This window comes from Talpa occidentalis, unplaced genomic scaffold (assembly GCF_014898055.3).
Source record: "Talpa occidentalis isolate TD23 unplaced genomic scaffold, MPIMG_talOcc4v2.1 talOcc4.9, whole genome shotgun sequence".
Classification (NCBI taxonomy): domain Eukaryota; kingdom Metazoa; phylum Chordata; class Mammalia; order Eulipotyphla; family Talpidae; genus Talpa; species Talpa occidentalis.
In genome coordinates this window covers 21,830,951-21,858,399 of record NW_023605305.1, presented here as the reverse complement: position 1 = coordinate 21,858,399, position 27,449 = coordinate 21,830,951, and the positions used below count along the sequence as shown (strand labels likewise).

Below are 27,449 nucleotides of genomic sequence, written 5' to 3'. Positions count from 1 at the left end.
CTCATGGATTCCTCTCTGCACCCCTGTGCGGTGGGCGCCACCTCCACTCTGCGAAGGCACAGGCCGAGGCTCACATCACCTGCCCAAAGCCACACGGCTAGGTAGCAGCGGAGCGTGACGCAAGCCCAGGTCCGTGGGCTGCAAAGATGTCCCGCGTGAGCGTTCCTCGCTCGTGGCGCCGGGGCGCGCGGCCGGGAGGGCGAGGGCGGTCGCGTGAAGCCAGCTGGGCCGCGCGCCCCCCGCCCACTCCTCGGCGCCGAGTCGGGTCTTAAGAAACTCAAAACCCGCGCTTCCGGCCCAGGGTCTGCGGCACCCGCACTTCCCGCGCCCACCAATCACCCAAAGGGTCTCCGTCTCCCAGCCCAATAAGAGTCAGCCCCCGGACGCCTCCCAACAAACCGCCTGCTGATTGGCTGCTTTTCCCCACCGCCGCGTTGCCTTAGCAACTAAGTCACAGGGACGCGGCTGCCGGGCCTCCAGGCCTCTGGCTACCAAGCCCCAGGGCTCTTCACCAACCCTGCGCGCTTCCGGCACCATGTCCTTGCGCACGCTACCGCTGCTCTTCCTGAACTTGGGCGGGGAGATGCTTTACATCCTGGACCAGCGGCTGCGAGCCCAGAACATCCCAGCAGACAAGGCCCGCAAAGGTGAGAGGCGCCCGGCCCGCACAGCCAGACCCATGCCCCGCAGCCCGTCTCCCAAATTGCCGCCCCAATCCCACAGCCAGACCTTCACAGCCAGACCCCTTTACAGAATGACCAACATCCATGCACACTGCGCTTTTATAACCAGGGACCTTTCTCTCAACGCCACAGCCTCACCACCACAGCTCCTCCATAGTCAACTCCCAAAAATATCCATTCACAGCAGAGGGATGTAACCCCCCCCATGGCTATTGTTAGGTTACCTTACTCTCCCCCTCCAACCCCTACCCCTCATTTCCCCATCCCCTCGAAATGGGGGATGATTTCCCATGGTCTCTTGATAACCATTTCTCCCAAATGTAGGAATGCTCTGCTTGTCCCAGCATCCTCGTCCTCTCTTCCCACCCCCCCAAACCAGGTTCCGATTTTCTTTTCCTCTGTGTAATATTTTCTTTCATAAGCTGGAGGCCAGCCTTGCTAATTTCAGAAGGTATTTTTATAAAGCTGGGGTTCTGAAATAACATAGATAAATAAGTTATGCCATACCTTTCACGGTTTTTGCAAGAGTGCAATCGTGGAAAAATCACATGAGAATTTCTAAAATGCAAAATGTCCCTCATTTACAGCTAATCCTCAGTGACCACCCAGAATTCTCTGCACCCTTTTCTTCTCCCTCTTTTCCTCTCTTCTCAACGAACAACCACTTTCACCAAGTTTTCACCAAGTTTCTGGGATTAAGCATGAAGGAAATATTATATTTCAAGGTAGAGGAAGATTTAAATGTAGCTGACATGGCTACTGATTAAAACATGTATCCTCTTCAACAGGCTCTGTATGCTCAATTGATGTTAAGCATACATATTCAGTTGCTAAGCATACATATTCAGGTATTCACTATTGTGTCTGTGCAATTGACTCCAAGTCCATGCATAAAAAGAAAAAGAAATCCCTATAGCACGACCCCCTCAGTTCATTCTGTACACAGCTGTCAGTGAGCTTTCTAAATGCAAATCTGTCCATACTCCCCCCTACTTAGAACTCTTTGTCAGCTTTCCACTGCTGTCTGGCTGGTAGCCAAGTCCATGGCAGGGCCCTTCCTGATCTGATAACTGTCCACCTCTGCAATCCCACCACTGCCTGCCTCCTGCTTTGTATCTTAATACCAAACTTGTTCATTTTTTTCATGTTGGTAATCCCCATCCTACCCAGTCCTCCCATTTTCATACTAGTAACTCTGCTTCCATTCTGCATTATTCAGCTAAAGAATCATCTTCAGGAAGTCCCCCTACTTGGGGACAGGGCCTGCACATTCTCCCATGGCTGCCCATGTGTACCTCTCTACCTTATATCACTGGCCTGAGATGCTGAAATGGTCTGTGTATGTACTTGCCTCCCCCACGTGATTGTCTTACTCACCTTTGTGTTCCAGTATCTACCACAATGCCTAGACCAAAATATAAATTGGGGCTCAGTAAACATCTGTTGAACTGATCGTCTAAATTGGCTGTTGTATATGATGATGCTATTTCTTCCTGAAGAAGGTGGTTTTCCTTGGCTCCTGTGATGGGGTAGCTGTCAGGCTGATAGCACCAGGGAACTGACAGGTAGTTCCTGGGCCAGTAGCCTGCATCTTGGAAAGCAGTGTAAATTAGCAAGCCCTCCTGAGTCCTACAGATTCCCAACTTCAGCTTTGCCGTTTACCTAGGTGTATGACCTTGGAGTGTGATTACAAGCCTGTTATTTTTCCATAAAATGGGGAGAAGAATGATATTATACCTTACAGCAAAGTTGTAAGGATCAAATGAGTGAATGTACTTAACATGTTTAGCACAATGAGTAGTACATGTTGTTTTTCAAGAAGTCTGGGCAAGACTGGGGATCTTAGGGGACTGGCTTCCTTTGTCTTCAGGAACTATAGTCCTTCTGGGTTTGCTAGAGATAGCTTTAGGGAGTTGCAGCCATCCTTGGTAATTCACATTTACACGCTCATTCCTTCCACAGTTTGGATGAGTGTCAGGTGTTCGTGTGAGAGGCCCTTCTGCACATTCACTGGCTATAAGGCTGTAGATTGGTCCAGTGCAGAAATTATTCTAAAACTGGGGGATACCGCTTCCTAATTACTACAATGATAAACACAAAGCTCTTACCATGCACCAAGGTCTTCTCTGTAATCCCCACAGCCATCCTATCGTGTAGGTAATACTGCCATCCCCATTTTAGAGATAAGGAAACCAAGGCTAATCTGCACAGGGATACACAGCTGGTAAGAGGGAAGAGTAAAAGATTTGAACCCAGCTCACAGGCTCCAAAACTCTTAGCCAACATGACCTTCACTAACCAAGCACTCTGCTGGCCTTCCTGGGGAAATGGTTTCAGAATCTGGAGGGCTTTGAAGGGTGAAAGGGGAGAAAGAGGACTAAAAAAAATATCCATTATACCCATTGATTTTATAAAAGAAATGCCAGGATGTAGGTAGCTGGTGGGGTTGTAGAAGGCAGAGTGAGAATGCAGGGGAAGGAGAGGAGGCTTCAAAAAGTTGTGAAGTCCTCATGTGCCACTGTTTAGAAACGGTGTAGCTGTGGGAGCAGGAGCCTCTCTGACAGACGCCTGTGCATGGAGGCCTAGAAAACACCAGACACGCAAACTAGGCCTCCTACAAGCTTTCAGTGGAATTCGTATTTCTTGTAGATGTTTTCATTACTTCACACAACTAATTGGGCTCCTGGAGCACATCTGGCTCCCTCAAGGCCACTGCCAATGTTGCAGTTTTCCCCCACAACTCAGCCTCTCTCGCTCAGCATTCAACAGAAAGGAAGTGCTGTCTCTATGGGGCAACTTCTGAGTGTTGCGTATTGGATGTTGTCCTACGTTTTAAGCAATAGTGAGAATAATAAAAGCTGCCTTTACCTCACTCTTCTTTTCTCACAAATACTCACAAATAAGACCCTATTTCCTTTTATTTACAGTCCTCATTTTACAGAAGGGGAAACTGAGGTATAGAACCATTAAGTGACTCCCTTACCACCCCACTCCACCCCAGTGTTGCCGATCACAGTATAGTACAACCAAATGGTGGTGAAGTTCTATTTTTCTATTCTTAGTTACAATTCAATAGCCAGCTCCAGATAGTTTGGACCTGTCTCCCACTCAAAATACAACTAAAGTGGAATTGTCACCAACAAGTCATCTGGAGAAATAATAGAAAAACAGGGCAGGGGTTACCTTCCCCTGGATCCTCAGGAGGGTGGGGCCAGGAGCTCACAGCTCTACAGAGACCTCTGCTGGAGCTCAGCGTCATTACCGGGGCAGTGCCTGGGTGCCCCTGGGCACACATTACCAACTCCGTTTTGTCAACCATGGGCAATCACTGTCCCTGGGGGTAGGTGAGCACCTCTGTTCCCAACACTCCTTCCAGAGGGTAGAAACTCCATCTCTGCGAATTCCCACAAGCCTATCAGGCAAGCTACCTGGTAAATGCATGGCAAAGAAAGAAAAAGATGTGGACATTATGCCAAAGAAGCTAGTATCTGCTTTAAGAAGGTCAGCCCCTCGGGGCTTCCTGCCCAATGTTTTCTCTCCAAAAGTCTGTGACTGTTGTGGAAGAACAATGGTGAACTTTCCCAGAGAAGCCTGACTTCGGTGGGAACCCTGACAGCCAGCTAGGACATGGAACTAGCTGTGCTTTCAGACTGGTCTCTTAGGGGCTGTTGTTTTTTTGCATTGAAAACACTTGTTTCCTTTGAGTATAACATCTGAAATCATCAAGTGGCAAATGTTTCCAAAAGAGACCATTAAATACAAAATGTTTTTAATTATGAATGTGCATAGAACTTTTTATCTAGGGGGTGGTTTTTCCAGATTGAAATCTCCCCCAAAAAATTTAGGGAAAAAAGTTTCACCCTTTATGGATGGTGTCTGGTGTCCTGCAGCAAAGAATATGGAACTAGGAGAGAGGCCAGCTAAGTACATGATGGGTATTAATCCATTTCATCCCCACAACAATCCTTTGAGGAGGGTGCAATTGTGATCCCATTTTACCGATGAAGAATATGAGGTTAAACAAAGTGCTTGAAGTTCTATAGCTAGGAAATGATAGAGTGGGGTCCCAACCCATAAAGGTCCTTGATTCCCACAGATTTCTCTAGCCATACACATTTTCCTTTATTTGTCATCCTCTGGCATCTCCTTAACTGCATTTGCCCTCAGGACCTTGCTTTACAGTGGTCCTGTCATTACTTCCCTCTTTCCATCAAAGTTGCACATCTATATATGAAAAGTAAAGGTATGAACAAAGGCATTGTTTCCTTTTAATTCACACTTCAAATTTTCTGATTTGAGCACTTCCATCTAGACTCTAGAAAGGGAAATCTTGCATTAATAAAAAAGAAATCAGGGGCCTCCCTGGTGGACTAGGGGTTAAGTCTCAGCACTATCACTGTGACAGCCCACCATTGCAGCCTGAGTTCGATCCCCAGACCAGGGAGCTAACCCACCTGGCACAGCAGACCTCTCTTGTCTCACCTGCTGCTCCCCTCAACAGTGTATTTCAGCAAATCCACCTGTTCTGCTCCCCACTCTGTCTCTGGTGAATCCTCTCGCCCCCTGCACCTCTGGCCTACACCCCACTTCTTCTAAAAAATAAATAAATATTTTTTAAATAATAATAATAAATGAAAAAATAAATCAGATTGTTCAAAAAGAAATTCCTTTCTCTGGGCTTCCCTGGTGGCGCAAGGGGTTAAAACGCAGCCTATAAAGCTGTCCGCAGCCTCTGCAGCACAAGTTTGATCCCCCAGCCGGCCAGGGAGCTAACCCACATGGCACAGCAGACCTCTCCTGACTCGCCTGCTGCTCCCCTCAGCAGTGTATTTCAGTCAACCTGCCTGTTCTGTTCCCACTGTCTCTGGTGAATCCTCTCACCTCCCATACCTCTGGCCTGTACCCCAGCTCTTATATGTATAAATAAATAAATCTTTAAAAAAAATTCCTTTCTCTACCTGGCCTGAAATTATTCTTCCTCCATGGAAGTTAAAAGTCTTGTTTTAAAGGATATCCATCCTCGTACTGTTAGAGAAGATGACTTCCTGAGCCTTTCCAGAAGGATCCCAGGTACTTAGTCTTCCTGAGTTTCCTCTCCCCCTAGGCCACTCACTATAATATATAACCTCTCCAAGACTTTGTTGGAATTTGTTACTCATCCATCAACCTTTTAAGCGTTTCAAGTGGAAGGCAGAATATTTACATTTGGCATAAAAGCAAACCTGAGAAGTCAAGTTTCATGGACCAGATCATTGGAATTGGTATTTTTAAAGGCTCCTTGAAAATAATGTTCTTGCTTCATGAACTGGTGTTTTCTTTTTATATGCTTCATGTAGATGAATGGACAGAGGTGGACAGAAAACGAGGTATGCTATCTCTGGGCTGCATGAATCCAGTCTACATCCATAGGTTCAGTCCTTTATCAGTGGGGCTTAAGGTGGGACCGCCCTAGATATTTCAAAATGTAAAACTAGGCTTGAGTTTCTCTTTAGCCAGTTAAACATTTGGCTCTTTTACTTAAATCAATACAGCATCTAAGGTGAAAACCAAAAGACCATCTTGTCTCCTTTCATCAGTTCCAGGCTTTGCAGAGACAGCTGGGTAGACTGTAGCTATACTTCTGGGTAGGCTGTCCTATTTGTTAGTCCTTAAGACAATTCTCCGGTAGTATTGGGTAGCCAAAGAATTAAGCTTTAACCTGAGTGACCCCTGGAGTGGTTCTCCTCAGCACACAGAGATACCAAGAAAAATGGAAGCATGTGGCTGCATGGCTGCCAAGACTGTGGGTAGAAGGCATGACATCATGCATGCAATATGGCCTTATCATGCCAATCTTCCATCTCCCCTTCACCTACCAGTAGCCGCAAACCTGAAAAAGTTGCCAATTCCTCAAAATAAAACTTGAGCCTTTCTCAGAAACCTCTAAATGTCACAAGCCCCTCCCATCACCTGATACTTGGGTGCCCTTCATGGATGTGGCCAGTCATTATCCACAACATTTTGGTGCTCTCACCATGCCAAGGATGCCCAGGAGACCACACACATCACATGTAAGAACATAGCCGGTAGAATTCAACAGTCCCAGCCTAACTTCGACTCCACTGCCAACTGGGTATACTTAGCCTTAAGCCTCTGAGACTCAGTTGTCCTGAATAGAATAAGCCCAGCCCCGGGGGCCCAGTAAAGACTGGAAGCAAGGCAACCGTCCCGAACTAGCAGCTTGTCTCTTTCTACCCTCTTACTTTTCTGTCTCTTAACTTGCATGTTCCCACAAACAACTGGATTTACAGCTGCAGTACTTGGTTAAAACTCAGTGGCTTTCATCAAGAGAATTATTTCATCAGGCCAGACTCAAAGAAAAGCCCAATTGAAGTGCTTGATACACTTATATTTCACAACCATCCTTTTCCACTGCTCTTGAGCAATTTTTGGCCCACCTCTTGACACGTGGCAGAATTTCAAGCAAAAAGTGTGCATTCTGAAGGCTTTTGGGATATGTCGTTGAGTCCCTGGAACTTACTTTAACTTAGGCATTCCAAATAATGAGCAGAAACCGCACTCACCACCTGACAGCGGGCTTAAAAGTCTGATAAGCTGCGAACGAGGTTCCTGACCCTCCTGATGCACCTCTGATCCCTCCCTCCCTTGGTCTCTTCCTGATGGCCTCTGGCTCCTAGTACATTCCTGCCTCGTGAAATTATGCCAAGCTCATGTGAGCACCAACAACAAACACCGACAGATGGATCTGGTTGAAGCCACTTAAATACATGACTGCCCTGGGTTTGTCTCAGGAGATAAACTCCTCAGAGGAGGCCTCCCTCAACCAAAAGCCAGGGAAGCACGCATGCCATGGAAGCCTGTTCATGTGTGCCCCCATGTTCTTTCCAAAGAGTTAAATGAGAGGTGGGAGCCCTGGATGCTGGGGCCCAACCCTAAAACTGCCATTTCCTCCTTGGGGGCATTTGTTTTCAAGGCTCTGCCCACAGAGACAGGGCCTGCCGTATTCTCTCCAATGGGAACTTTCCAGATGTTCTTGTGCTAAGCACCATGGTGATATATAACTTATTACTTCCCTGGGGGGAGAGGGGAGGCTTCATTTTGCTTTTTACTTTGCCAGAGTGGCTAACAATCAACTTGGGATTTTCTTTCTTTTAGAACTGATTTATTTGGATCTATTTTCCTAGATCCTGCTCAGGGCTCAAAGACCCTAGAGAAATGACTCAGCACCTAGATGAATGGGAGCTCTTTGTAAGTCATAATATAATCAGAGCTGATGTTATTCTTTAGCCCGGAATTCTTCCCCTCTGGCACTCTTCCTTGGCCTAGATAAATCTGCAGGAAAATTCTTCAAATACTCTCCTTTGAGGCCTTATGGATGGCTTTTCAGTTGTACGTATTTCCTTGCAAATTCTACATTTTATATAGGTTGCAATAAGGAAAATGTCATTTATTCAGGTCCTTGCTTGTTTAGGCTGATAAAACAGGCCATGCAAGAGGCAGATCCAAAAGTGTTACTATGTCCTCAGGTTCCACATTGGGGAAATAGGAGTGCAGTGAAGGGGAGGTTACAGTGGACTGACATTGTTAGATGGGAGGGGTACCCTGCATTTGGTTCTTCCTCACTAATAGGATAAAATCAAGAGTAAAATCCAAATGTCAAGTGTGAATGCAACACTTGTGTAAGGAGTCACAGTCACTTCTTTTGTTATACAGTGTCAGGGAGGAATGTTTCTCCTATCCTCTGTCCCCCTGCCCTCTCTCTGAGGCCTTCCATTTAAGATTCAAGTACAGGGCCTCCCTGGAGATGCAGGGGTTAAAGGCTAGCACTATCAAGCTATCACCAGCCACTGAGGCCTGAGGTGGACCCCCAGCCAGGGGGCCACGTGGCACAGCAGACCTCTCCTGTCTCACCCACTGCTCCCCTCAGCAGTGTATTTCAGTAGATCCGCCTGTTCTACTCCCCACTCTGTCTCTGGTGAATCCTCTCACCACCACCCTCACACTTCTAGCCTATACCCCAGTTCTCGTATGCATAAATAAATAAAAATAAATCTTTAAAAAAAAAAGATTTAAGTACAGTCAACCCTCAGCTCCCCCTTCTCCCTGAAAATGCTCTCTGAGGTGCTTTAAAATACTGGCCTGTGCCCTCAGGGTACTTCTAGCTACTATTTAAAGGTGAGAGAGTACCTGAAAGCATGACCTCACCCTCTGAGGTCCATGACCACAGCCACTCACCTGGTGCATCCTTCATGTGGCAAAAGAAAGAGGCCTGTATATCTTTTGGGAATAACCACTCGTGTTTAATGATTAATTTTGTATAATTATCTTAAGTGACCGGTTTTCTTTCAAATTTTAATGACTGGGGTCTCCCTGGTGGCACAGGGAGTTAGGGCTCAGCACTATCAAGCTACCTGCAGCCACAGGGGCCTGAGTTAGATCTCCAGCCAGGGAGCTGGCCTACATGGCACAGCAGACCTCTCCTGTCTTGCCCGCTGCTCCCCTCAGCAGTGCATTTCAATGAATCCACCTGTCTGCTCTCCACTCTATCTCTGGTGAATCCCCTCACCCCCATACCTCTGGTGTGCATCCCAGTTCTTGTATGCATAAATAAATAAAAGGTAATTTAAAAAAAATTTTAACGACTGTGAATGGGTACCCTCAGCATCTATATACCCCACCTTTACGCCCAAATATATCTGGCTGAAGCAAGAATAATCTATGTTCAACCATACCTGTTCCTTTTTCCTCAACCAGGGCAAGACAATAAGTCTAGACAGATGAGTGATGAATTAGAGATACTTGGCTTGCATGCTCGTTAGGCCCTTCTCACCAGGAAAATTTCCATTTAAACAATAGACAAGACATCTTGCCACATTGTCATTTCCGTCTTAGGATCAAATACAGAGGGCCTCCCTGGTGGTGCAAGGGTTAAGATGCCACCTATGAAGCAACCCACAGCCACTGCAGCATGAGTTTGATCCCCTGGCCAGCCAGGGAGGAGCCCACATGGCGCAGCAGACCCCTCCTGACTCACCCGCTGCTCCCCTTAGCAGTGTACTTCGGTCAATCTGCCTGTTCTGTTCCCCACTCTGTCTCCGGTGGATCCTCTCACCCCCCACACCTCTGGCCTGTACCCCAGCTCTTGAATGCATAAATAAATAAATCTTGGGGAAAAAAAAGAAATACAGAAGTCAAGGCATTCTGGGTTGATGCTAATCTAAATACAAATCTTGTAGCAACACTAGAAATGTTTTCATCTCCAAGCAGTGGGTCAACTTGCTTATTTTCATGAAATGTTTTGCAAAAAAGAAAGTTAGATATCATTATTGGTCCCATTAAATAAAATTTCAGTTAGTAAAAATGTTAAAGGGGCCTCCCTGGTGGCACAAGGGATTAAGATGCAACCTCTGAAGCTGTCCGCAGCCACTGCAGCTAGAGTTCAATCCCCGGCTGGCCAGGGAGCAACCCACATGGCGCAGCAGACCTCTCCTGTCTCACCTGCTGCTCGCTGCTCCCCTCAGCAGTGTACTTTGGTCAATCTGCCTGTTCTGTTCCCCCCTCTGTCTCTGGTGAACCCTCTCACCCCTCAAACCTCTGGCTTGTACCCCAGGTCTTGTATACATAAATAAATAAATATTTTTATAAAGTGTTAAAGATTTGCAACCCAATCAAAGAGTGCTGCTATTTCTCATTTTAAGGTAGCGATCTCATCAAAAATGCCATAGGATTCTTTTTTTTTTTTTTTTTTTTTTTTTTTTTTAAAGATTTATTTATTTATTATTTATACATGCACTGGGTACAGTCAGAAGCGCGGGAGGGTGAGAGAATTCACCAAAGCCAGAGCAGGGAGCAGGGCAGGCAGAAGGACCGAAGTACACTGCTGAGGGGAGCAGCGGGCGGCAGGAGAGGTCTGCGCGCCATGTGGGACCCTCCTCCAGTGGCCGGGGAGCAGCCGGGGATCGAACCAGCGCTTCAGAGGCTGCGGGCAGCTTCACAACCCAGCACTCAACTGCTGCGCCACCGGGGAGGCCCGCCATAGGATTCTTTGTTAAAGAAAGAGGAAGATTAGCCCTTATCATCTAGTAAGATTATATATACAACAGTGGTTTGTAACTTCTGAAGCAACACACATTGTATGTTCTCACATTTATGTTTGCCCTGAGAGGGTTTCATAAAGCACTCTGGACCCTGCTTTCTACTGGGACACCTGTGCAATTCCCCCCTCTGCCCTGGGACACAAATCTCCCCAAGCACACTGGCATCCCTGCTCCGCCTGAGCCCAGCCCCTCCATCCCATTCGTACAGAGAGCGCCTGTGAATACTCCTTCCCCCAGAACCTGGCTCAGCTGTGTTCTCTCTCATCTCTGCAGTTCTGAATGACATCATCTCAACCATGTTCAATCGAAAGTTTATGGAGGAATTGTTCAAACCCCAAGAGCTCTACTCCAAGAAGGCCCTGAGGACTGTCTACGACCGCCTGGCCCATGCCTCCATTATGAGACTGAACCAGGCCAGCATGGATAAGGTGAGCAGGAAGCTGCCTCTGTCCCACCCTCCCCAGCTGCATTTCTTGTATTTGGGTGGATGTTACATGAGATCCGGAGTCAAATGAAGGACTTAGAGGATAGTGCAAAAAACAGGCCCTTGTAAATGCTAGTTGTTCTTACCAAGCTTCAGAGTTGGGAAGAATCTCCAAGTCAACAGCACCAGGCCCTCTGTTGCTTATGTCCTTGTACCTGTCCAAAGAAATTGCTGGTTTCAATGTCTGCATTTATGAATACCTTAACCCCATGTAAGCCCCCAATCCTGAAAACCTTAATTCTGCTTTGTTCTTAACAAATCTCAGCTCTGCAAAGCAGGTGTTTTGTTTTTTTCTATAACAAATTCAGAACTGCTCAGTCTTTATTCTGTACACATATCTACTTCTATGGAGACAAGTATTAGAGTCCGCTGATTCTGAAAGTAATAATCCCAAATAAATAAAAGGCAGAGAATAGACAAAGCTGTTCAGAAGAATTCCAAATAGTTTATGTAGAGCATAACTCCACCCCTCGAGTATAGATGGCGCTTAGTGACGTCCATGCAAATAGGAAAGTATAGAGAGGAGGCCTCTTGCAGCATGAATGTCTGAGGGACATTAATTACCTTCCACATCTGCTTGCTCTTCTCCCTCAGTCATCATAAAGGTTAAAGTTTCCACAGAGAAAGGACACAGAATTCGGAACCAAAAAACCTGGATTCAAGTCTTTGCTCTACCGGTATCTAACGGTGAGACCCCCAACTTTCTGATTAACTCTGGGCTTGCATTCCTAGTACAGTATCACAAACACAACAGGTTTGATTGTGATGGCAGAGTTCCGACTCTATGTCTCTAGTATTATACGCCCCCCATCGCTTCTCGGCGCTTTGGCTAAGATCAAGTGTAGTGTCTAGTATTATACGCCCCCATACACCCACAACCCCCCCCACACACACATCGCCAACACGACGCAGCAGGCGGTTCCCGTCGTATGCCACACTGAGTGTATCTTGGCTAACTGCTTGTAGGAGAAATGGGATTGTGCAGGAGTGCTTCAGGACCCTGAGTTCGTCTCTCAGCCTGCCACTTACTACCAACTACGATGCCACATTAGGCAAATGTCCTCATTTTTTAAAGTGGGGTGATACCTACCCCCATAGAGTTCTTGTAAAAATGAAATGGAGTCAGAGGAGGCCTGAGTGTCAGTGTGAGGGCCACAACTCGGGTGGCAGTAGTTTCTATTTTTACTGCCACCCTGCTTGTGTCTGTAACCTTTTCCCCCAAGATGGTTCCTCCTGTCCCCCACTTCTCCCGGCCTCGCTGCCCCCGTCATCAGTGTCCTCCTTTTCCTAGACACTAAGCTGAAAGTGCTGCGGTTATCTTGGATACACTCATCTATCCAGACACTCACTAAACATGATAGCTTTTCCTTCCAAGTATTACATGATCTTCCTTTCCCTGACTTTTCCATCCTCGCCATCTTAATTCCAGGCCTTTGGTCTGGATTACCCCGAGAAAATTTCTTTCGCTCATACAATCAATAGATATTGTTGCAAACCTCTGAGGAGCCGGTACTAGTTAATCTCCCTGACTCAAGTCTCCCTGTGCCTTCGCATCGTCTCATCCCAAACTGTTTAATCACTACTTTCCTCTTATCAGCTCAGAAAACTTTAGCTTCCTACCACGTCTAGGCTATGTTATTTTATCTGTGTTTTTAAAACCTTTAATATCCTAATCTGGCCATGCTTCCCCAAATTTTTCCCATCACCCCCAATATAAACTGTCCCTTCTATTCAGGCTGTTCCATTCTTCATCATTCATGCTGTTCCCTCCAGCAAGAAAGCCGGCTGCTTTCTTCCTCCGCAAAGCCTCTTTCGACCTCTTTGATTCTCAAATTCCTCATCTCTGGGTTGCTGTGCCAGGCAGGGGGCTTGTTGATACATATTAAGTACTGGTCATCCTTCCAAATTGTGCTGATGGGGCTGTGGGACTTTACACTTGCCACTTTCACACTTACCATCTCATTTGCTTCTCTAGCCCCGAAACATTGGAACACTGGGGAATATTTTTTACAGATGCAAAAATTTAGACTCAGGGTTAAGTTAGCAGCAACAGAGGGCTTGAATGCGGGTCTGCTACCTCCAGGGACCCACCGCTGCCAGTCCTGGAGCATGCGCGTAGGACTTTGTGTAAGCTGACCAGAAATCCCACTCACTGGGAATGTCCTGGCTGGCTCCTGGCCTCATTATTAACATCACCCTATTTTACTCCCAGAAGTGTCTTGGGTTGAGTGATAATGGATTTGACTGAATAATAAGCCCAAGTAAATGCTTGACTGAGTCATTGTCTGGAAGTTCTGATGCCTGCTTTCACAGCCCTATTGATTTTGTCCCTGTGTGGCTTGGCAGCTCTATGACCTGATGACAATGGCTTTCAAATATCAAGTATTGCTGTGCCCCCGTCCCAAGGATGTGTTGCTCGTCACTTTCAATCACTTAGATGCCATCAAGGGATTCATCCAAGACTCTCCGACCATCCTTCATCAAGTGGATGAGACTTTCCGGCACCTGACTGAAGTAAGAGAATCATCAGTTCACCCCCTCAGCCCCGATCCTTGCTCTCATTCCTCTGAGCTGAACAGACAGACTCTACAACAGAGAACAGGATGAGGAATAGCAAAGTCTCCCACTCTCACCGAAAACTCTAAACATCTACAGGTATCCATTTTAGTAATACAAGGCATTATAATCTTATGCCTTCTTACAGGGGCCTTCAGAACTGGAAAAGCAATAATACGGAGCCTGCCTAGGCTCCTAGCTTTTCTGAAAGGGAATCAGTGGTATATAGTTGCTAAATCTTGAGGAACAGCTGCCCCAGGCCTGTAGGCAGCAAGAGAGGAAAGTGTGCCCCTGCCCGGGTCTGGCATAGTGGGGTCTGTCCATCTGGGGAGGAGCAGGGCAGGCTCCCCTGCTGCCCATCTCGCCCTGGCAGCCAGGACTTCCCCTTGCTTGTCTGGCTCCCACCCCTAAGCACCTGCCTACCCCTGCTTGTCTGCACTTCTCATCTCACTTCTCAAAGTGAAATGCTGCTTGCTGCTTTGCCTCCGGCAGATATATGGAAGCCTCTCTGCAGGGGAGTTCCAGCTGATCCGGCAGACACTCCTCATCTTCTTCCAGGACCTGCACATCCGGGTAAGTGAATGGGCAGCCCTGGCAGCACCTAGCGACTGCCGGGTCCTGGGGAAATGAGGTACAAATCATTAGGCAGACAGGGGCTGAGATTGTCCAGTTAGTGATGTCCTTGGTGTTTGGCTCCATGATGATAAACTTTCTGATAATGAAGCTCTTCAGCTTTTTTTTTTTTTTTAAGGTTTATTTATTTTTATTTTATACAAGCATTGGGTATAATCAGAAGCGCGGGAGGGTGAGAGAATTCACCAGAACCAGAGTGGGGAGCAGAGCAGGCAGAAGGACCAAAGTACACTGCAGAGGGGAGCAGCGGGCGGCAGGAGAGGTCTGCGCGCCATGTGGGACCCTCCTCTGGTGGCCGGGGAGCAGCCGGGGATCGAACCGGTGCTGCAGAGCAGCTTCGCAACCCAGTGCTCAACCACTGCGCCACAGGGGAGGCCCTCTTCAGTTTTTTAATGGGCCAAGGAAAACACTGATGCCACCATTCCTTCCCAGTGACCCTGTGTATTTCTTTAAAATATGGATTCTTCCCTTGCTTCTCCAGGCCACCACCCTGATCTCAGTTCCAAAGCTTTTTCTCAAGCCTTTATCGTCTTGCCCTCTTTTTTTTTTTTTTTTTTAAAGATTTATTTTTATTTATTTATTTATTTATTTTACTTATTTATACAAGCACTGGGTACAGTCAGAAGCGTGGGAGGGTGAGAGAATTCACCAGAGCCAGAGCGGGGAGCAGAGCAGGCAGAAGGGCCGAAGTACACTGCTGAGGGGAGCAGCGGGCGGCAGGAGAGGTCTGCTCGCCATGTGGGACCCTCCTCCAGTGGCCGGGGAGCAGCCGGGGATCGAACCAGCGCTGCAGAGGCTGCGGGCAGCTTCGCAACCCAGCGCTCAACCGCTGTGCCAATGGGGAGGCCCCGTCTTGCCCTCTTAAGTCTCTGACGCTGTCAGGAGGCTGCTCTTCTACTCCATAAAACTCTCCTTTCCCAGACACTTTCAGGGCACTGTGCTGTCCCAGCCTCCCCTTGTCTAGCTCAGTGACTACCCCTTCGTCTCCCTCCTTCTGCCTCTAAACCTTCTCCTTCAGCCCCTTCCTACCCCCTGCTCTTTGGGAATCATTTTTCCTCCCTACTTTGGTGACCACCTCCTTCCCCTGAGACCTCCAAATCTAACCTCCCTCCCCTGCCATGCAGAACCAAGTCTCCACAGATGTGCTGAAACTCTCCACGAGGCTGCCCACCAATGCTCACGGCCTAAAGTCGGTAGCTAAACAAATCTCCAAAATTCAAGTCCTGCCCCAGCTTCCTGATTTTGAGGCACCACCATCCCTTCATGCCCGTTGCTCAGACCCAGAGTCCCTTTGAGTCCCCTCTCTGGTCTTTATCTCACCACTTCTGAGGCCTACGGCATTTGTCTTTTCAATACCCATGCCCTCCTGTGGCCACCAGCCCAGCTCAGGCTGCATACTTCTATTGGCTATGGTCTCCCAATCGTCCCTTCCCTTTCTTGTCATGCCTACTCTGCACAATTCTACACCCTAACTTGTTTTTAAGATTTATTTATTTATGCATACAAGAGCTGGGGTACAGGCCAGAGGTGTGGGGGGTGAAAGGATTCACCAGAGACAGAGCAGGGAACAGAACAGGCAGAAGGACCGAAGTACACTGCTGAGGAGAGCAGCGGGCGAGTCAGGAGAGGTCTGCTGCGCCATGTGGGTAGCTCCCTGGCTGGGGATCGAACTCACACTGCAGTGGCTGTGGACAACTTCATAGGTTGTGTCTTAACCCCTTACCCCCACCCTAACTTTTAACACACATTTCTGAGCTTTTGGGTTTGGGGCCTGTCATCCACAGATAGGATTTTGTACCTTCCCATAACCTAACACTCTCAGGTGACATGACAGAAGAAGCCCAGCCTTCGAGTCAAACCCTCTTGTGTTTGAGTCCCAACTCCAGCCCAGCTCTATGACCTCGGGCAAGTTAATTCCCTTGAGCCTTAGTTTCTTCATCTGAAGAGTGGAAATGATAATACCTGCACTAGGAGGTATTGTTGGGAGGATTAACTGAAACAGCGTTTATAAACATACATATTTATTTATATGTGTTTAGTGTGAGGACATCTGGAAGGGTAGGCTAGAAACTGGTCACAGCAGTCACCTGCTGGGAATGGAGGGCAGCATGGAGACACATGGCAGGGGTAGGGGAGACACTTAGGCCCCACTGTATGGTCTTGAACTTTTTGAATCTTGTATATGTACATGGGTAACCTGTTCACAAAATTAAATTCAAAAAAAAAAATAGAAGATGTTTAGTGCCTGCTTAGTTTTCCCTTTCCACAGACCAAGGAAGATAAATCGGTTTCGACTCTGATGCCAATTTTATTTTTAACCCTCATGAATAATTTTATTTGCCACGGGTGGAAAAATAACATCAATATAATTAAGCTCTCTAACAGTCATCGATTTAAATAAAATATATGAAAGAACAAATAGGATTAAATTTTGCATTGCTTTAAAATATTGAAAAACTCTGCATCATAGTGTTATCAGACATTATTTTATGGATTGTGGTAATATAAGCAGCAATATTGATTTCTCAGTTCTGACCAGATAAAATTCATTATAATGAAAAGACTTTCCTAATAATAAGACTATAATAAAATCATTAAAATGTATTAGCTGCAAAATATATTAGGCTTTAATTGCTAAATGAACAGGCAATGAAATAATAAATGTTCATCAAGAGAAGTAGGAATCACGTATCTTGACGATATTTAACCACTGATCTATAACATCTGGGAGGTTTTCTAGGTCCAGTCTTTAATGATATTTCTGCTCAGCTGCAATTTATAATTGCCTCAACAGATTTCTCTTTTCAAAAGTCTTGATAACTTTTAGATTTATCAGTAAAACCAACTATCTAAATCCCAAAAATACAGCTTTGATCTCCCTTGCTCATTGTTTAACAAAAGCAAATACACAACTCCTCATCCTGTGACCCATTTTCTGTAATATCAGGAAACAACATGGAGATATACATATATTTATGTCCCCACTTCTTTCTCCCTGCCTGTATTTACATCCGTGTCACAGAATTTCAAAGTTAAAAATGCCCTAAAGGTCATCAGCCAAACTCCCTCTGATCAAACCAGTTTACTCACTATCCCCCCAACATACCTGTTGCCTGCCCATGTCTGCTGCTGAAGTGTCTTCACATCCTCCTTCTTCCATGCCCAGCGCCAACCCAGTAACCCCCACCTACTTGCATGCCTGCAGTCCTTGTCAGTGGGCTAACGTGCATGTGAATTCAGCATCTCCTGCTTTACAACATCAGTTTTTCCATTTTACATGTGTCCTGTATCCAATTAGACTATAATACTGAGAATATTCGCTACCATTATTGAGCACTTCTTATGTGTCAGGCTCTGTGATAAGTGCTTTTTTGTCCATTATCTGGTTTAGCTATCACGCTAACCCAAGTTCCCTGTTTAACAAAGAGAAACTAATGCACAGAAAGGTGGTATGACTTACCAAAAACCCAAAGCTAGGAGGCAAGCTGGCTGAGCCAGGAGCGTGCCAGAACGAGCTTATAAAGTCTTGCCACCCTGCATTTCCACAGCCTTACATGTAGCAGGTGCTTGTTCCTGATGATATGACTAATACAATCTTATGGAATTTTAGAATTTGAAGGGAACTTCAAGTTGTTCTCATTTTACAGATGAGGAAGCTAAGACCCAATAAAACTGATTGACTACTACACTCTTTATGGCATTTAATCCGACCAAGACCTCATCACAGAATGCACAAATCAGGGAGCAGAAATAGCAGAATGTGGCGTTTTCAGTCTCATAAAAGATCTTCAAACTCACCCACTGGATCCACCCCTTCTTACAAGTTGAGCATGTGCCTAAGAGCTCAGGCTCCAGAGTCAAAAGTACAGGGTTTGGGGCCTCCGTGGTGGCACAGGGGCTACAATCTCAGTGCTGTCCAGCTATCCGCAGCCTCTGCAGCACGAGTTCAATCCCCGGCCAGCCAGGGAGCTGACCCACATGGCGCAGCAGACCTCTCCTGTCTCGCCCACTGCTCCCCTCAGCAGTGTAGTCAGTAGATCTAATTGTTCTGCTCCCCACTCTGTCTCTGGTGAATCCTCTCACCCCCCAACCCCCACACCTCTGGCCTGTGCCCCAGTTCTTGCATGCATAGATAAATCTTAAAAAAAAAAAACAGGGTTTGAGACCTCAGCTCTGCCCCTTATAAGCTGACCAGCCTGGAGAGAGTATCTTAACCCCTGAGCTGCCAATTCCTTGATTATAAATGGAGACCGTGGAGCTCATGTAGCTCCAGCCTCACAGCTGTACAGAAAGTGATCAGGGAACCACAGAATGGGGTAGAATTGGGAGGCAGCCTTGGTTTTGATTCCTGGCCCTGTTTTCTTTGGGCAAACCACTTCATCCTGTGAAGTTTAGCTTCCTCATCTTTAGAACAGGGGTCATAGAACCCCTGTGGAAGATGTGCTGTGAGTCTCAAATGAAGTTCTGTTTGAACCACATGGTAACTGTAGGTGTTAGCTGTGCTGAGTTTTCCTCTCTTCTTGTTATGGCCTTGCTGGATAGCATTCCCAAGCCATTGTACACTTTCCAGCCTCGAAATGTTTATGTCTATGAAAAATATAGCAGGAAAAATGACAACAAGTATATTTTTTCCCCCAGGTGTCCATATTTCTGAAGGACAAAGTTCAGAATTCTAATGGTCGCTTTGTGTTGCCAGTGTCCGGGCCCGTTCCCTGGGGAACTGAAGTTCCCGGAATCATCAGGTGAATTCCCAAGAGTAATCATCAAACCAATGTGCGGGTACCAAAAGCCGCTATGTGGACCACCACCAAAGCAGGTCCCTTCCCTCCCCTCAGTAAAGCTCAGCAGTTAGAAGGTCAGGTTCTAATCCCAGCTCTGCCACGTAGTAGACTTGAAGCAAACTTCCCTGTTCTCCAGGATTCACTTCCTCATCTACCAAATGGTTTCTGTGAGAAACAAATCAGATAGGGATGCTCTAAAGTATTGACACAGGACCTGGCACACAACATTCAGTCAGTAAACATTGTTTTTCTTCTTATGTTGTTATTGCCACAACCAACATCTTTATCTTGAAGGAGTGCATGAATTCCTTTGTGTCCCATAGTCCAAAGAATAAAGAAGCCTCCCGGACTACCCAAGCTTGGAGAACATTCCATCATGTCATGCTTTGTATTGTAGAATGTTCAACCACAAAGGCGATGAAGTGAAGAAGGTAGAGTTCAAGCATGGTGGAAACTATGTCAGTGCACCCAAAGAAGGTTCTTTTGAACTTTATGGAGACCGAGTTCTGCAACTGGGAACTAATATGTAAGCAAATTCTCCCTTCCTATGAATCCAAGTCCAAGAAAGTTACTTTATCTATATATTGTGCTTGACTTGTGCTTAGAAACAATCCATGCAGAGCCCTGTCCTTTTCAAAGGGCACCTCAATGGGTTGAAAAGAGAAATAATTTTAAATAGCCACGAAAGAGAACTGGCCAAAACCTTTGTTGCACAAAGATGCAGAAAGGCTTGAACTTCATGTATCATTTGTGGGTTTTTTTCCAGTGATACACATTGCTTTGCAAAGGAGGCGTTTCCAGGCAACCTCCTCAGATAGTATTCTTTGGGAAGAAATTTGAATAGTGGACACACACTTAGAAGAATTCTGTATACCTAGTACCTTTCTGGATACTTTGTAATGTCTTAAAATAAAAGCAATGAGCTCTGTTTACAGGTTAGAAGGAAGTCGGTGTAAAAGCTTGGACTGCATTTTCACCAATTTCTGTTGACACCAGGTACAGTGTGAATCGGCCTGTAGAAACCCATATGTCTGGAGCATCAAAGAACTTAGTTTCACGAGCACAGGTGAGCTTCTGCCTCCCTTTTTCATCCTCAGAGCTTATTTCTCGATGTAAAAGTCAGGATAGGGAGAGGAGTGGGAACGCTTAGGTTTCAAAGCTAGCCAGTATTTCCCTCATTGTTTGCAATCTACCCGATTCAGCCTCGCAGGTTTTTAATTGTAGTTTCTCATGGAGACTTCCAGTGATCTGACTAATTAGGTAATTTTAGGCTTGGCTCAACCACCATAATTAAGCAGGAACCACACACTAGGACATGTGAAAACAGCATTGTACCAGTGCCATGAGGTCTACTGTTGCTGAGTCCCATGCTTGTGTGTTCTGATCACTAAAATAGCCCTTTTCAAAAAATAAATAAGTAAAACATCCATTTTTAATGCCTCCTAGAGAATGAGGTGGTAGCTAAATTCAAATGGAGTTTTCAATTATCTGAATTCCACGTTCACAATCCTTCACCAAACTGGCTGCCAGCCAGCCATAGGACATGTCATAGAATATTCAGTTATTCAGTAGATGTTAATTGAGCTGCTTCTATGGGCTGGGTGCAAAGGGACACAAATCTGGCTTAGCTGTGGTCCCATCCCTAAGGGGCCCATAGTCCCCTAGGGAAAAGGACCACAGAGACCAATGACTCCAGGAGGTAGCAGAAGAGCTTGCTGGGTCTCCTGAACAAAGACTTGTTCTGGAAGAACACTTGTTCAGTCCAGTGGATTGGGAGACAGGGAACAGGGATCAAAAGGGCCTTCAGCAGTCTAATGGGGCTCTCAAGTAATGAGATACTAAATAGCAGAGAGGAAGACATGGGCCTGCAGCCAGAGGTGACAGTATGAGCGAAGGCACAGATGGCAAAAGAGCGTACAGTTTAGAGGGAGTCAGGAGGCAGCGTCTCTCCCGTGTGGCTGAATCATGGCATAAGCCAGTGGCCAGAGATTCCACTGGACAAGGACACTGGCTCCAACACTCTGGATTTGGTCCTTCAGGCACGAGCAGAGGGGGTTGTTTCAAGCAAGAGAAATAAGAGATGCGAACTGTATCTTAGATGTAGAGTGGCAGAGCCAGGGAAGAGCTGGGGAAGGCAGGTTAGCTGGGTTGTGAGGGGTGAAGGCTGGAGTAGGGAAAGACAGTGGGAGGAGGAAATGGATTTGGGGGCAAGTTCCTTGCCTCCACCACTGGAGGGCAGTATGGTAGCTCCGACAGCAGGAGTCCCCTCAGTGCTGGAACCTTGACTAAGGCCTTGGGTAAATGCTGAGGGAACTAGGTTGACTGAAGAGGAAGCAAATGTTCTTCTCCTTCAAGGAGGAAGGTCACTTGAGGAGAAGGAAGATCCCTGGGGCCTTCCACTCATCTTGAAAGTGTGAAAATCACTGGTTGGCTGCCTGACTAGAGTGCCTCTGCTTCTGATGTGAATTATTTCTCTTTTTCTTACGCCTGTTTTCTATGCTTTATTTGGACCCAGTTCTTCCCAGAAATAATTTCAACAGTTATTGTTTTGCCTTGTTTTATAATACCACCCTGGGCCTCTGGGGTCTCAGCAGGAAATGTGATCACCTTCATGTGGCTAAAAATCATGAAATTGTTTCTGCAGGAAAGCATTGCTCCAAACCCTCTTGCTAAAGAAGAGCTGAATTTCTTGGCCAGGCTGATGGGAGGGATGGAGATTAAGAAACCCAGTGGTCCAGAGCCAGGATTCCGGTTGAATCTCTTTACCACTGATGAAGAGGAGGAGTATGTTTTAAACCTGTTTCTTTAAAGGCATATGTGAAAATTGCAAATGTGATAAGAACCAAACAGTGTCAGTTATAAACCAGTGACACATACAGACAGATGTGAAGATTCAAAATGAAATACCAGCAGATTCGATATCCTAGTTAAAGAAGAATCCCCCAGCATTAAAAAGCCTGAACCTTCTGGGTTCAGTCCAAACACAGTTCCAACATTCTATTTAGCAGAGCGCAGTGGAACAAGAAGTATTGGTCATGAAGATAGTCATATTAAGAATAGTCTGTTAAGAAACCAGAGGGCGCTTGGAATGTGAGGTCTTTGAGATTAATAGTCTCCCCTAAAACTCTTAATGGCAGCAATGCACCCAGATCCTACAGTGCTTTGCAGCCCACAGAACACTTTTGATTCATTATCTCCTGTGTGCCTCCTCACAATCAAACACTTGTGGTGGGGGTGGCCTCTATTCCCCGAGCCATTGAACAGACCTCTACTGTGCACTTCTACTGTGACCTCTCCTGTGCACTACTACTATGGTGGGTGCTGGGGCCACAGAGCCAGAGCAAAAGATCTGGAGCCTGTCCTCGGGAGCTCCCCGCAGGGTGGAAGGATGAATCTGTACCTAAGTTATTCCAGTGCGGTGTCATCAGTGCACTAGTGGAGGAAACGTGGCTGGCTGATCCGAGGAGCTGGCATCCTATCTGGGTCTTGAAGGTTGCCAAGCCGAGCAGGGGGGAAAACATTCTTGGCAGGGTTTAGTAGGTGCAAAGGCATAGAGATATAAAAGAACTTGACTTTCTGGAGTCTTGAATGTATTGGATGGGGATGGGGGAAAGTGAAAGGAAGTAAATGGCAGAAGGTGAGACGTGAAAAGACAGTTTGCCAAACTGTTAGTACCAGTTTGCTGGGCTAGCAGGGAGAAACCTTAACCTTTGACCCTTTTCTCTACCATCTCATGCAGACAAGCCGCACTGACCAGGCCAGAAGAGTTATCCTATGAAGTTATCAACATACAGGCAACCCAGGTGTGTACAGGGAGTTAAGCGAGTGAAATCTCATTCCCCTCCCCATCTGGTTATAGCCTTGAAAGTCACACTCCTCCCCCAGCCCTTCTCTCTAATCAATATGCAACCACTGTCCCTGTTCCAACTCACAGGTGAGAAACTGCAGTGCCTCACAGAGGTGGGATCAACGGCAGGTGCTGCTGCCCAGAGGCGGTCCTGCCCACACAGCCTTGTGCCCTGTCTCTCTCATTCCTCTAACAGGACCAGCAGAGGAACAAAGAGCTGGCTCGGATCATGGGGGAGTTTGAGATCACAGACCAACCGAAGCAGAGCACCAACAAGGGGGATGATTTGCTTGCCATGATGGACAATTTGTAGCTGCCCTGACCAGGCGCACCTCCCTCCCTGAGGGCAGCAAGGCTGCTTGACCGGCACCCCTAGGGGGTGCCCCAGGCAGTGAAAGGATGCTGCCGGCTTGGGACTGAGTGAAGCCTTTCCTTCATTCCTGTCTGTGTTGTAAGAAGTGTGCCTGTCCCTCAGGGGCACGTGCTCTGGGAGATACAACAGACATGTTATTTTCAGCAAAATATATTCTGCCTTTTAAATGGGACCTTTCCACCTTCTTTCTGGTTTTATGGCAACCATGCCAAACAATCTAGGCGCAGGTTCAAGCCCCCAAGTTGGTAAGGGGGTGCTACAACTATCACTTTTAATTACAGCTTTACTGGGGTGACCACCAGCTCACATACGCCAATGGATGTCACGAAACTTTGAAGCCTTCTGGGATGTGTTCAGCCTTGTGAGTCTGAAATTAGTGGATAGGGCAAGGACCTCAGTGGGGAGCAGTGTGGACACCCTCCTCTCTCTGGCACACTAGGAACTGTCACCTCGGAGGTAAAGTAAGAAGGCAGTGATGAGGAGCACTCGGCACATGGGTGGGGGGGCCTGGGGGGTTCTCTCTCCAAGTGTGCTGGTAGCCTAGCCCAGACGGAGACGTGTCCCAAAGAGATATTTTTCTTTTCAGCATGATAGGGTCTCCTTCCCCTGCCACTCAGTGTACTTGCTTTCTAAAGACACCCAGCATGGTGTGTGTGACGCCTGCCTCCGTGGCTTCACCATCAGTGGCCTTGAATTGGAGACATGGGAGGCACCAGGGTGTGCACTTGGCAGGATACCAAGTCTAATTGAAATTCATGTAGACGGTCTCAGACCAGGGCTGCCCTAATTGTTTCAGGAAAGAGTGTCCACCCTCCACCACACGCTCACCTGGAACTGAGTAACAGGCGGCCAACATCCAGAGCTAAAGGCCAACATCCAGAGCTAAAGTAACAGGCGGCCAACATCCAAAGCTAAAGATTCCCATTGAATCCTATGGGAGGAATATGCAGAGTGACAGAGGGTAGAGGAGAAACAGCTGGCATTCGCCTGTTACAGGCTTACAACATGCCTCTGTTTTCATCTCTTTTAAGCAAGCTGGCCACTAACAAGGGTGGCCCAATTGGGCGACAGATGAAGGGGAAGGTTCTGTCCTGTTCTGAGTCTGGATCCCACCACATAGCTACACATGTCCAGCATGTGTAGTAGCTATCTGTCTGCTCCAGCATGTCCCAGGGCCTTGGAGGTGGGCCACGAGCAGCTGACAAATAGGCTCCTCCCTCCACCTAGCCCAGGCGACTCTGATGATCTCAAACCTATCTGTCCTCTCCGTAAATAAACAAGATATAGATCTCTGGTGAAGCAGCCTAGTGATGAGGCAATCTTTGAGTTTCATGTCTCTAGACTTGCACAAATATTGAGAAAAACAAGTTTATTTGCATGGAGGTTCAGAGCTGACAAAGAAAGCAAAGAGTCGGGAGGAGGCTAGAACGCAGACCGGCATAAACAGCGCCATAAGTGGACATTTAAAGCCAGGCCTTGGGTACTAGCATGTCATACAACAAAGCCCATCTTCAGGGGATGCACAGCTTGGGACCCCTGCCCCAAATTCACCTTGTCGTCTTGGGCAGTTATCCTCACCAAGTCTCAGTTCCCTCATCTCTAAGAAAAGAGAAAGAACCACCCTCTAGTTGACATTCAATGAGAGACAAGAAACCACAGAAAGACGCAAGTTTTAGAAAATAGATGTAGTGACCCCGATAGCTAATCATAAACACCCAAATTAAATCTGAAAACTGATATCATCTTTTCCTTCCCCTTACCCCCTTTAAATTATGTCCCAGATAACGCCTTTTTACTTGCCAGATACCTGACAGAGGATATTAAAGGGAGTGCGTACAAGGGGTGGGGAGAAGGCAGTCCCTTCACAGCTGCCCCGTCCCCACTCGCTTTGTGACTTGATGTAAATTCTCAGACCATAACTCACCCCTTTTCCAATGCAAAAACCAAGGGCCCTGGGAACCGTTTTGGATTATCTGATTATCTTAACACCCCCACACACACACACTCCCTGCTCACCAGTGGTGCCCTCCTGACAAAATAGCATTAACTCCTGTTAATTCCCCAAACAATATGAAACTTCAGCTGCACTCGCCATGTGAGCACACACATAGCAGCACAGGCCCAGAGGAGCAGGGGGCAGAAGCCAGGACTCCCAAACCCCAGGCACGCGCATGTGCCTTGGATCATTCTCTCCTCCTTTCTCTTATAAAACCCCGAAGATCTTTTGAAACCTTGGGGCCAATGTTTGCTCAGGTTTCCATGGGGAAGTCATGGCATCAGCCAAGGTCATTTGATTCAGGTGTCTAGATTTCCTGATGACCTCAGCTTTGGTTACCATGGAGAAGCTAATGCTTTGTTTGGTTACTCTCCCTGACGCTCCTCTCTACCCAGCATATCTTTCATCTATTACCCCTTTCCTCAGTTGCACCTACCCCTCTACCTTGATGTCAGGTGTTTATCTGACTAAGGATGACTAAGGATCTCCTCCTAGCTAGGTGGCTCCCCCGCCCCCACCGCGCATGCACACACACACACACACACACACACACACACACACACACCCCACCACCCCACCCCCTCCTGAGGCAGCTTCTCTCCATCCTAATTCTCCTCTGGATGCTGCTAGGTTCCTGTCCAGCCTGCCAGGCTTCCTCCTTGCCTTTCCATGTGGCCTTCCCTTACACCTCTTGCTCCACCACTACAGGTCAGGCCCCACTTCGCTAGCCTCCACAGCTTTTCTCCTCCCCCTTCTTGACTTTTCAGAGCTCCTGGCAGACTAAACACCCTTTTCTTCTTAAACTCTTTCACCCTCTGGCCTTGGTGGCACAGGTCAGACTATTACCTGACCACACTTCCCCTCTCTCCGTCAGTGGTTTCTGATTAAAGAGGACCCTGTGTGTTACAGAGAGGTGGGTGTAGTCATTATTAAAGGTCTGTCAAAATGGCCAGGTCACCTACCAGATGATCCTTATTTCATCCCTGTCTCCCCCTACCCCTTATTCCTCACCCTCACCTCATCTGTCACTCTCACTCTGCTTCTCACCTTCACCCTATCCCCTTACCGCATACCACTGAGACCAGATGGTTTCCGTGCCCTGCCAGCTTAGTTTGCATTCCCCTACAAGTTGCTTTTCATCACTTTTTTCAGAAGCTATTACTTCCAACCATGAGGACTGACTTGCAAATCTCCCTGGTCCCCCGCACCTGGATGGCAGTTACGCTTTCTCTGAAATGTTCCACATCACCTCCCACTTAGTGTCTAACACTGATGCAGTTTTGATTTATTTAGTGCATTTGTTTCACTTTCGAACTGCATGAAGAAACTTTTAAAATTAAATATAATACTTAGGAAAGACTTGGCAGCAACGGGTGGAAGTTACCCCAAATTTCCTAGTAATAGAGTCAATAACCTGGGAAAGAAGTAAGCTGCTGGGCCCTGGGGTTGGTTGGGCATTTGGGCAGTGGTTATGGGAGCCTGTGTGGGGTGCTATAGAGGGGACTTAGGCACTGGGTGGTAAGTGGGAGTAGGTGACCTGGGAATCACCCTGTCAGGATTCTCTTACAGCTGGAGACAGAGCCAGAGCAGACTTCACCTAAAGAAAACAGAGAAATTCAAGTCTCCTGAAATGAACTCAGTTCAAGGGACTCTGTACTAGTCTGGGTTGTTGGTTGCAAGAAATTGAAACCAATTCTAGCTGATTTAATAGAGAAAGAGTTTCTGAATGGGCATTAGACAAAGGACAGACTTGTCAGGAAGACTGGAGAACCATGTCATGAAAAAATCGCCAGGAACCAAGGAAAGGCAGGAAGCATAGGACAGGACCAGCAAAACCCCTGGGACCAGGGTACTAGGTGAAGTAGGTGACAGACACTAAGACAGAGCCCAGACGGTCCCTGCTGGCTTGTGTCGCTCCAGATTTAAAGTCCCCCAATACCTGAATTTAGATCACCAGCCCTTGCTTAGCTGCAAAGGTCCAGAGACAAAACCTGGCCTT

General features: G+C 47.0%; 1 protein-coding gene across 1 annotated transcript; it reads left to right on the top strand.

Annotated features, from left to right (window-relative positions):
- The first annotated feature begins 430 nt into the window (after window positions 1–430).
- Window positions 431–23,651, top strand: OSCP1 (organic solute carrier partner 1). Its single transcript, XM_037499816.2, has 10 exons — window positions 431–647; window positions 11,054–11,208; window positions 13,611–13,778; window positions 14,313–14,393; window positions 19,092–19,195; window positions 19,632–19,760; window positions 20,231–20,300; window positions 21,879–22,018; window positions 22,974–23,037; window positions 23,278–23,651. Exons 1-10 carry the CDS (start codon window positions 536–538, stop codon window positions 23,392–23,394), a joined length of 1,140 nt encoding a protein of 379 aa, XP_037355713.1. The 5' UTR covers window positions 431–535; the 3' UTR covers window positions 23,395–23,651.
- The last annotated feature ends 3,798 nt before the right edge of the window (window positions 23,652–27,449 follow it).

Bases quoted from the DNA above. Each gene is read 5' to 3' on its own strand.
- OSCP1 (XM_037499816.2), top strand. From the start codon at position 536: ATGTCCTTGCGCACGCTACCGCTGCTCTTCCTGAACTTGGGCGGGGAG. The intron at 22,019-22,973 runs GTATGTTTTAAA...CATCTCATGCAG, and splicing joins ACCACTGATGAAGAGGAGGA to ACAAGCCGCACTGACCAGGC. The intron at 23,038-23,277 runs GTGTGTACAGGG...TTCCTCTAACAG, and splicing joins TCAACATACAGGCAACCCAG to GACCAGCAGAGGAACAAAGA.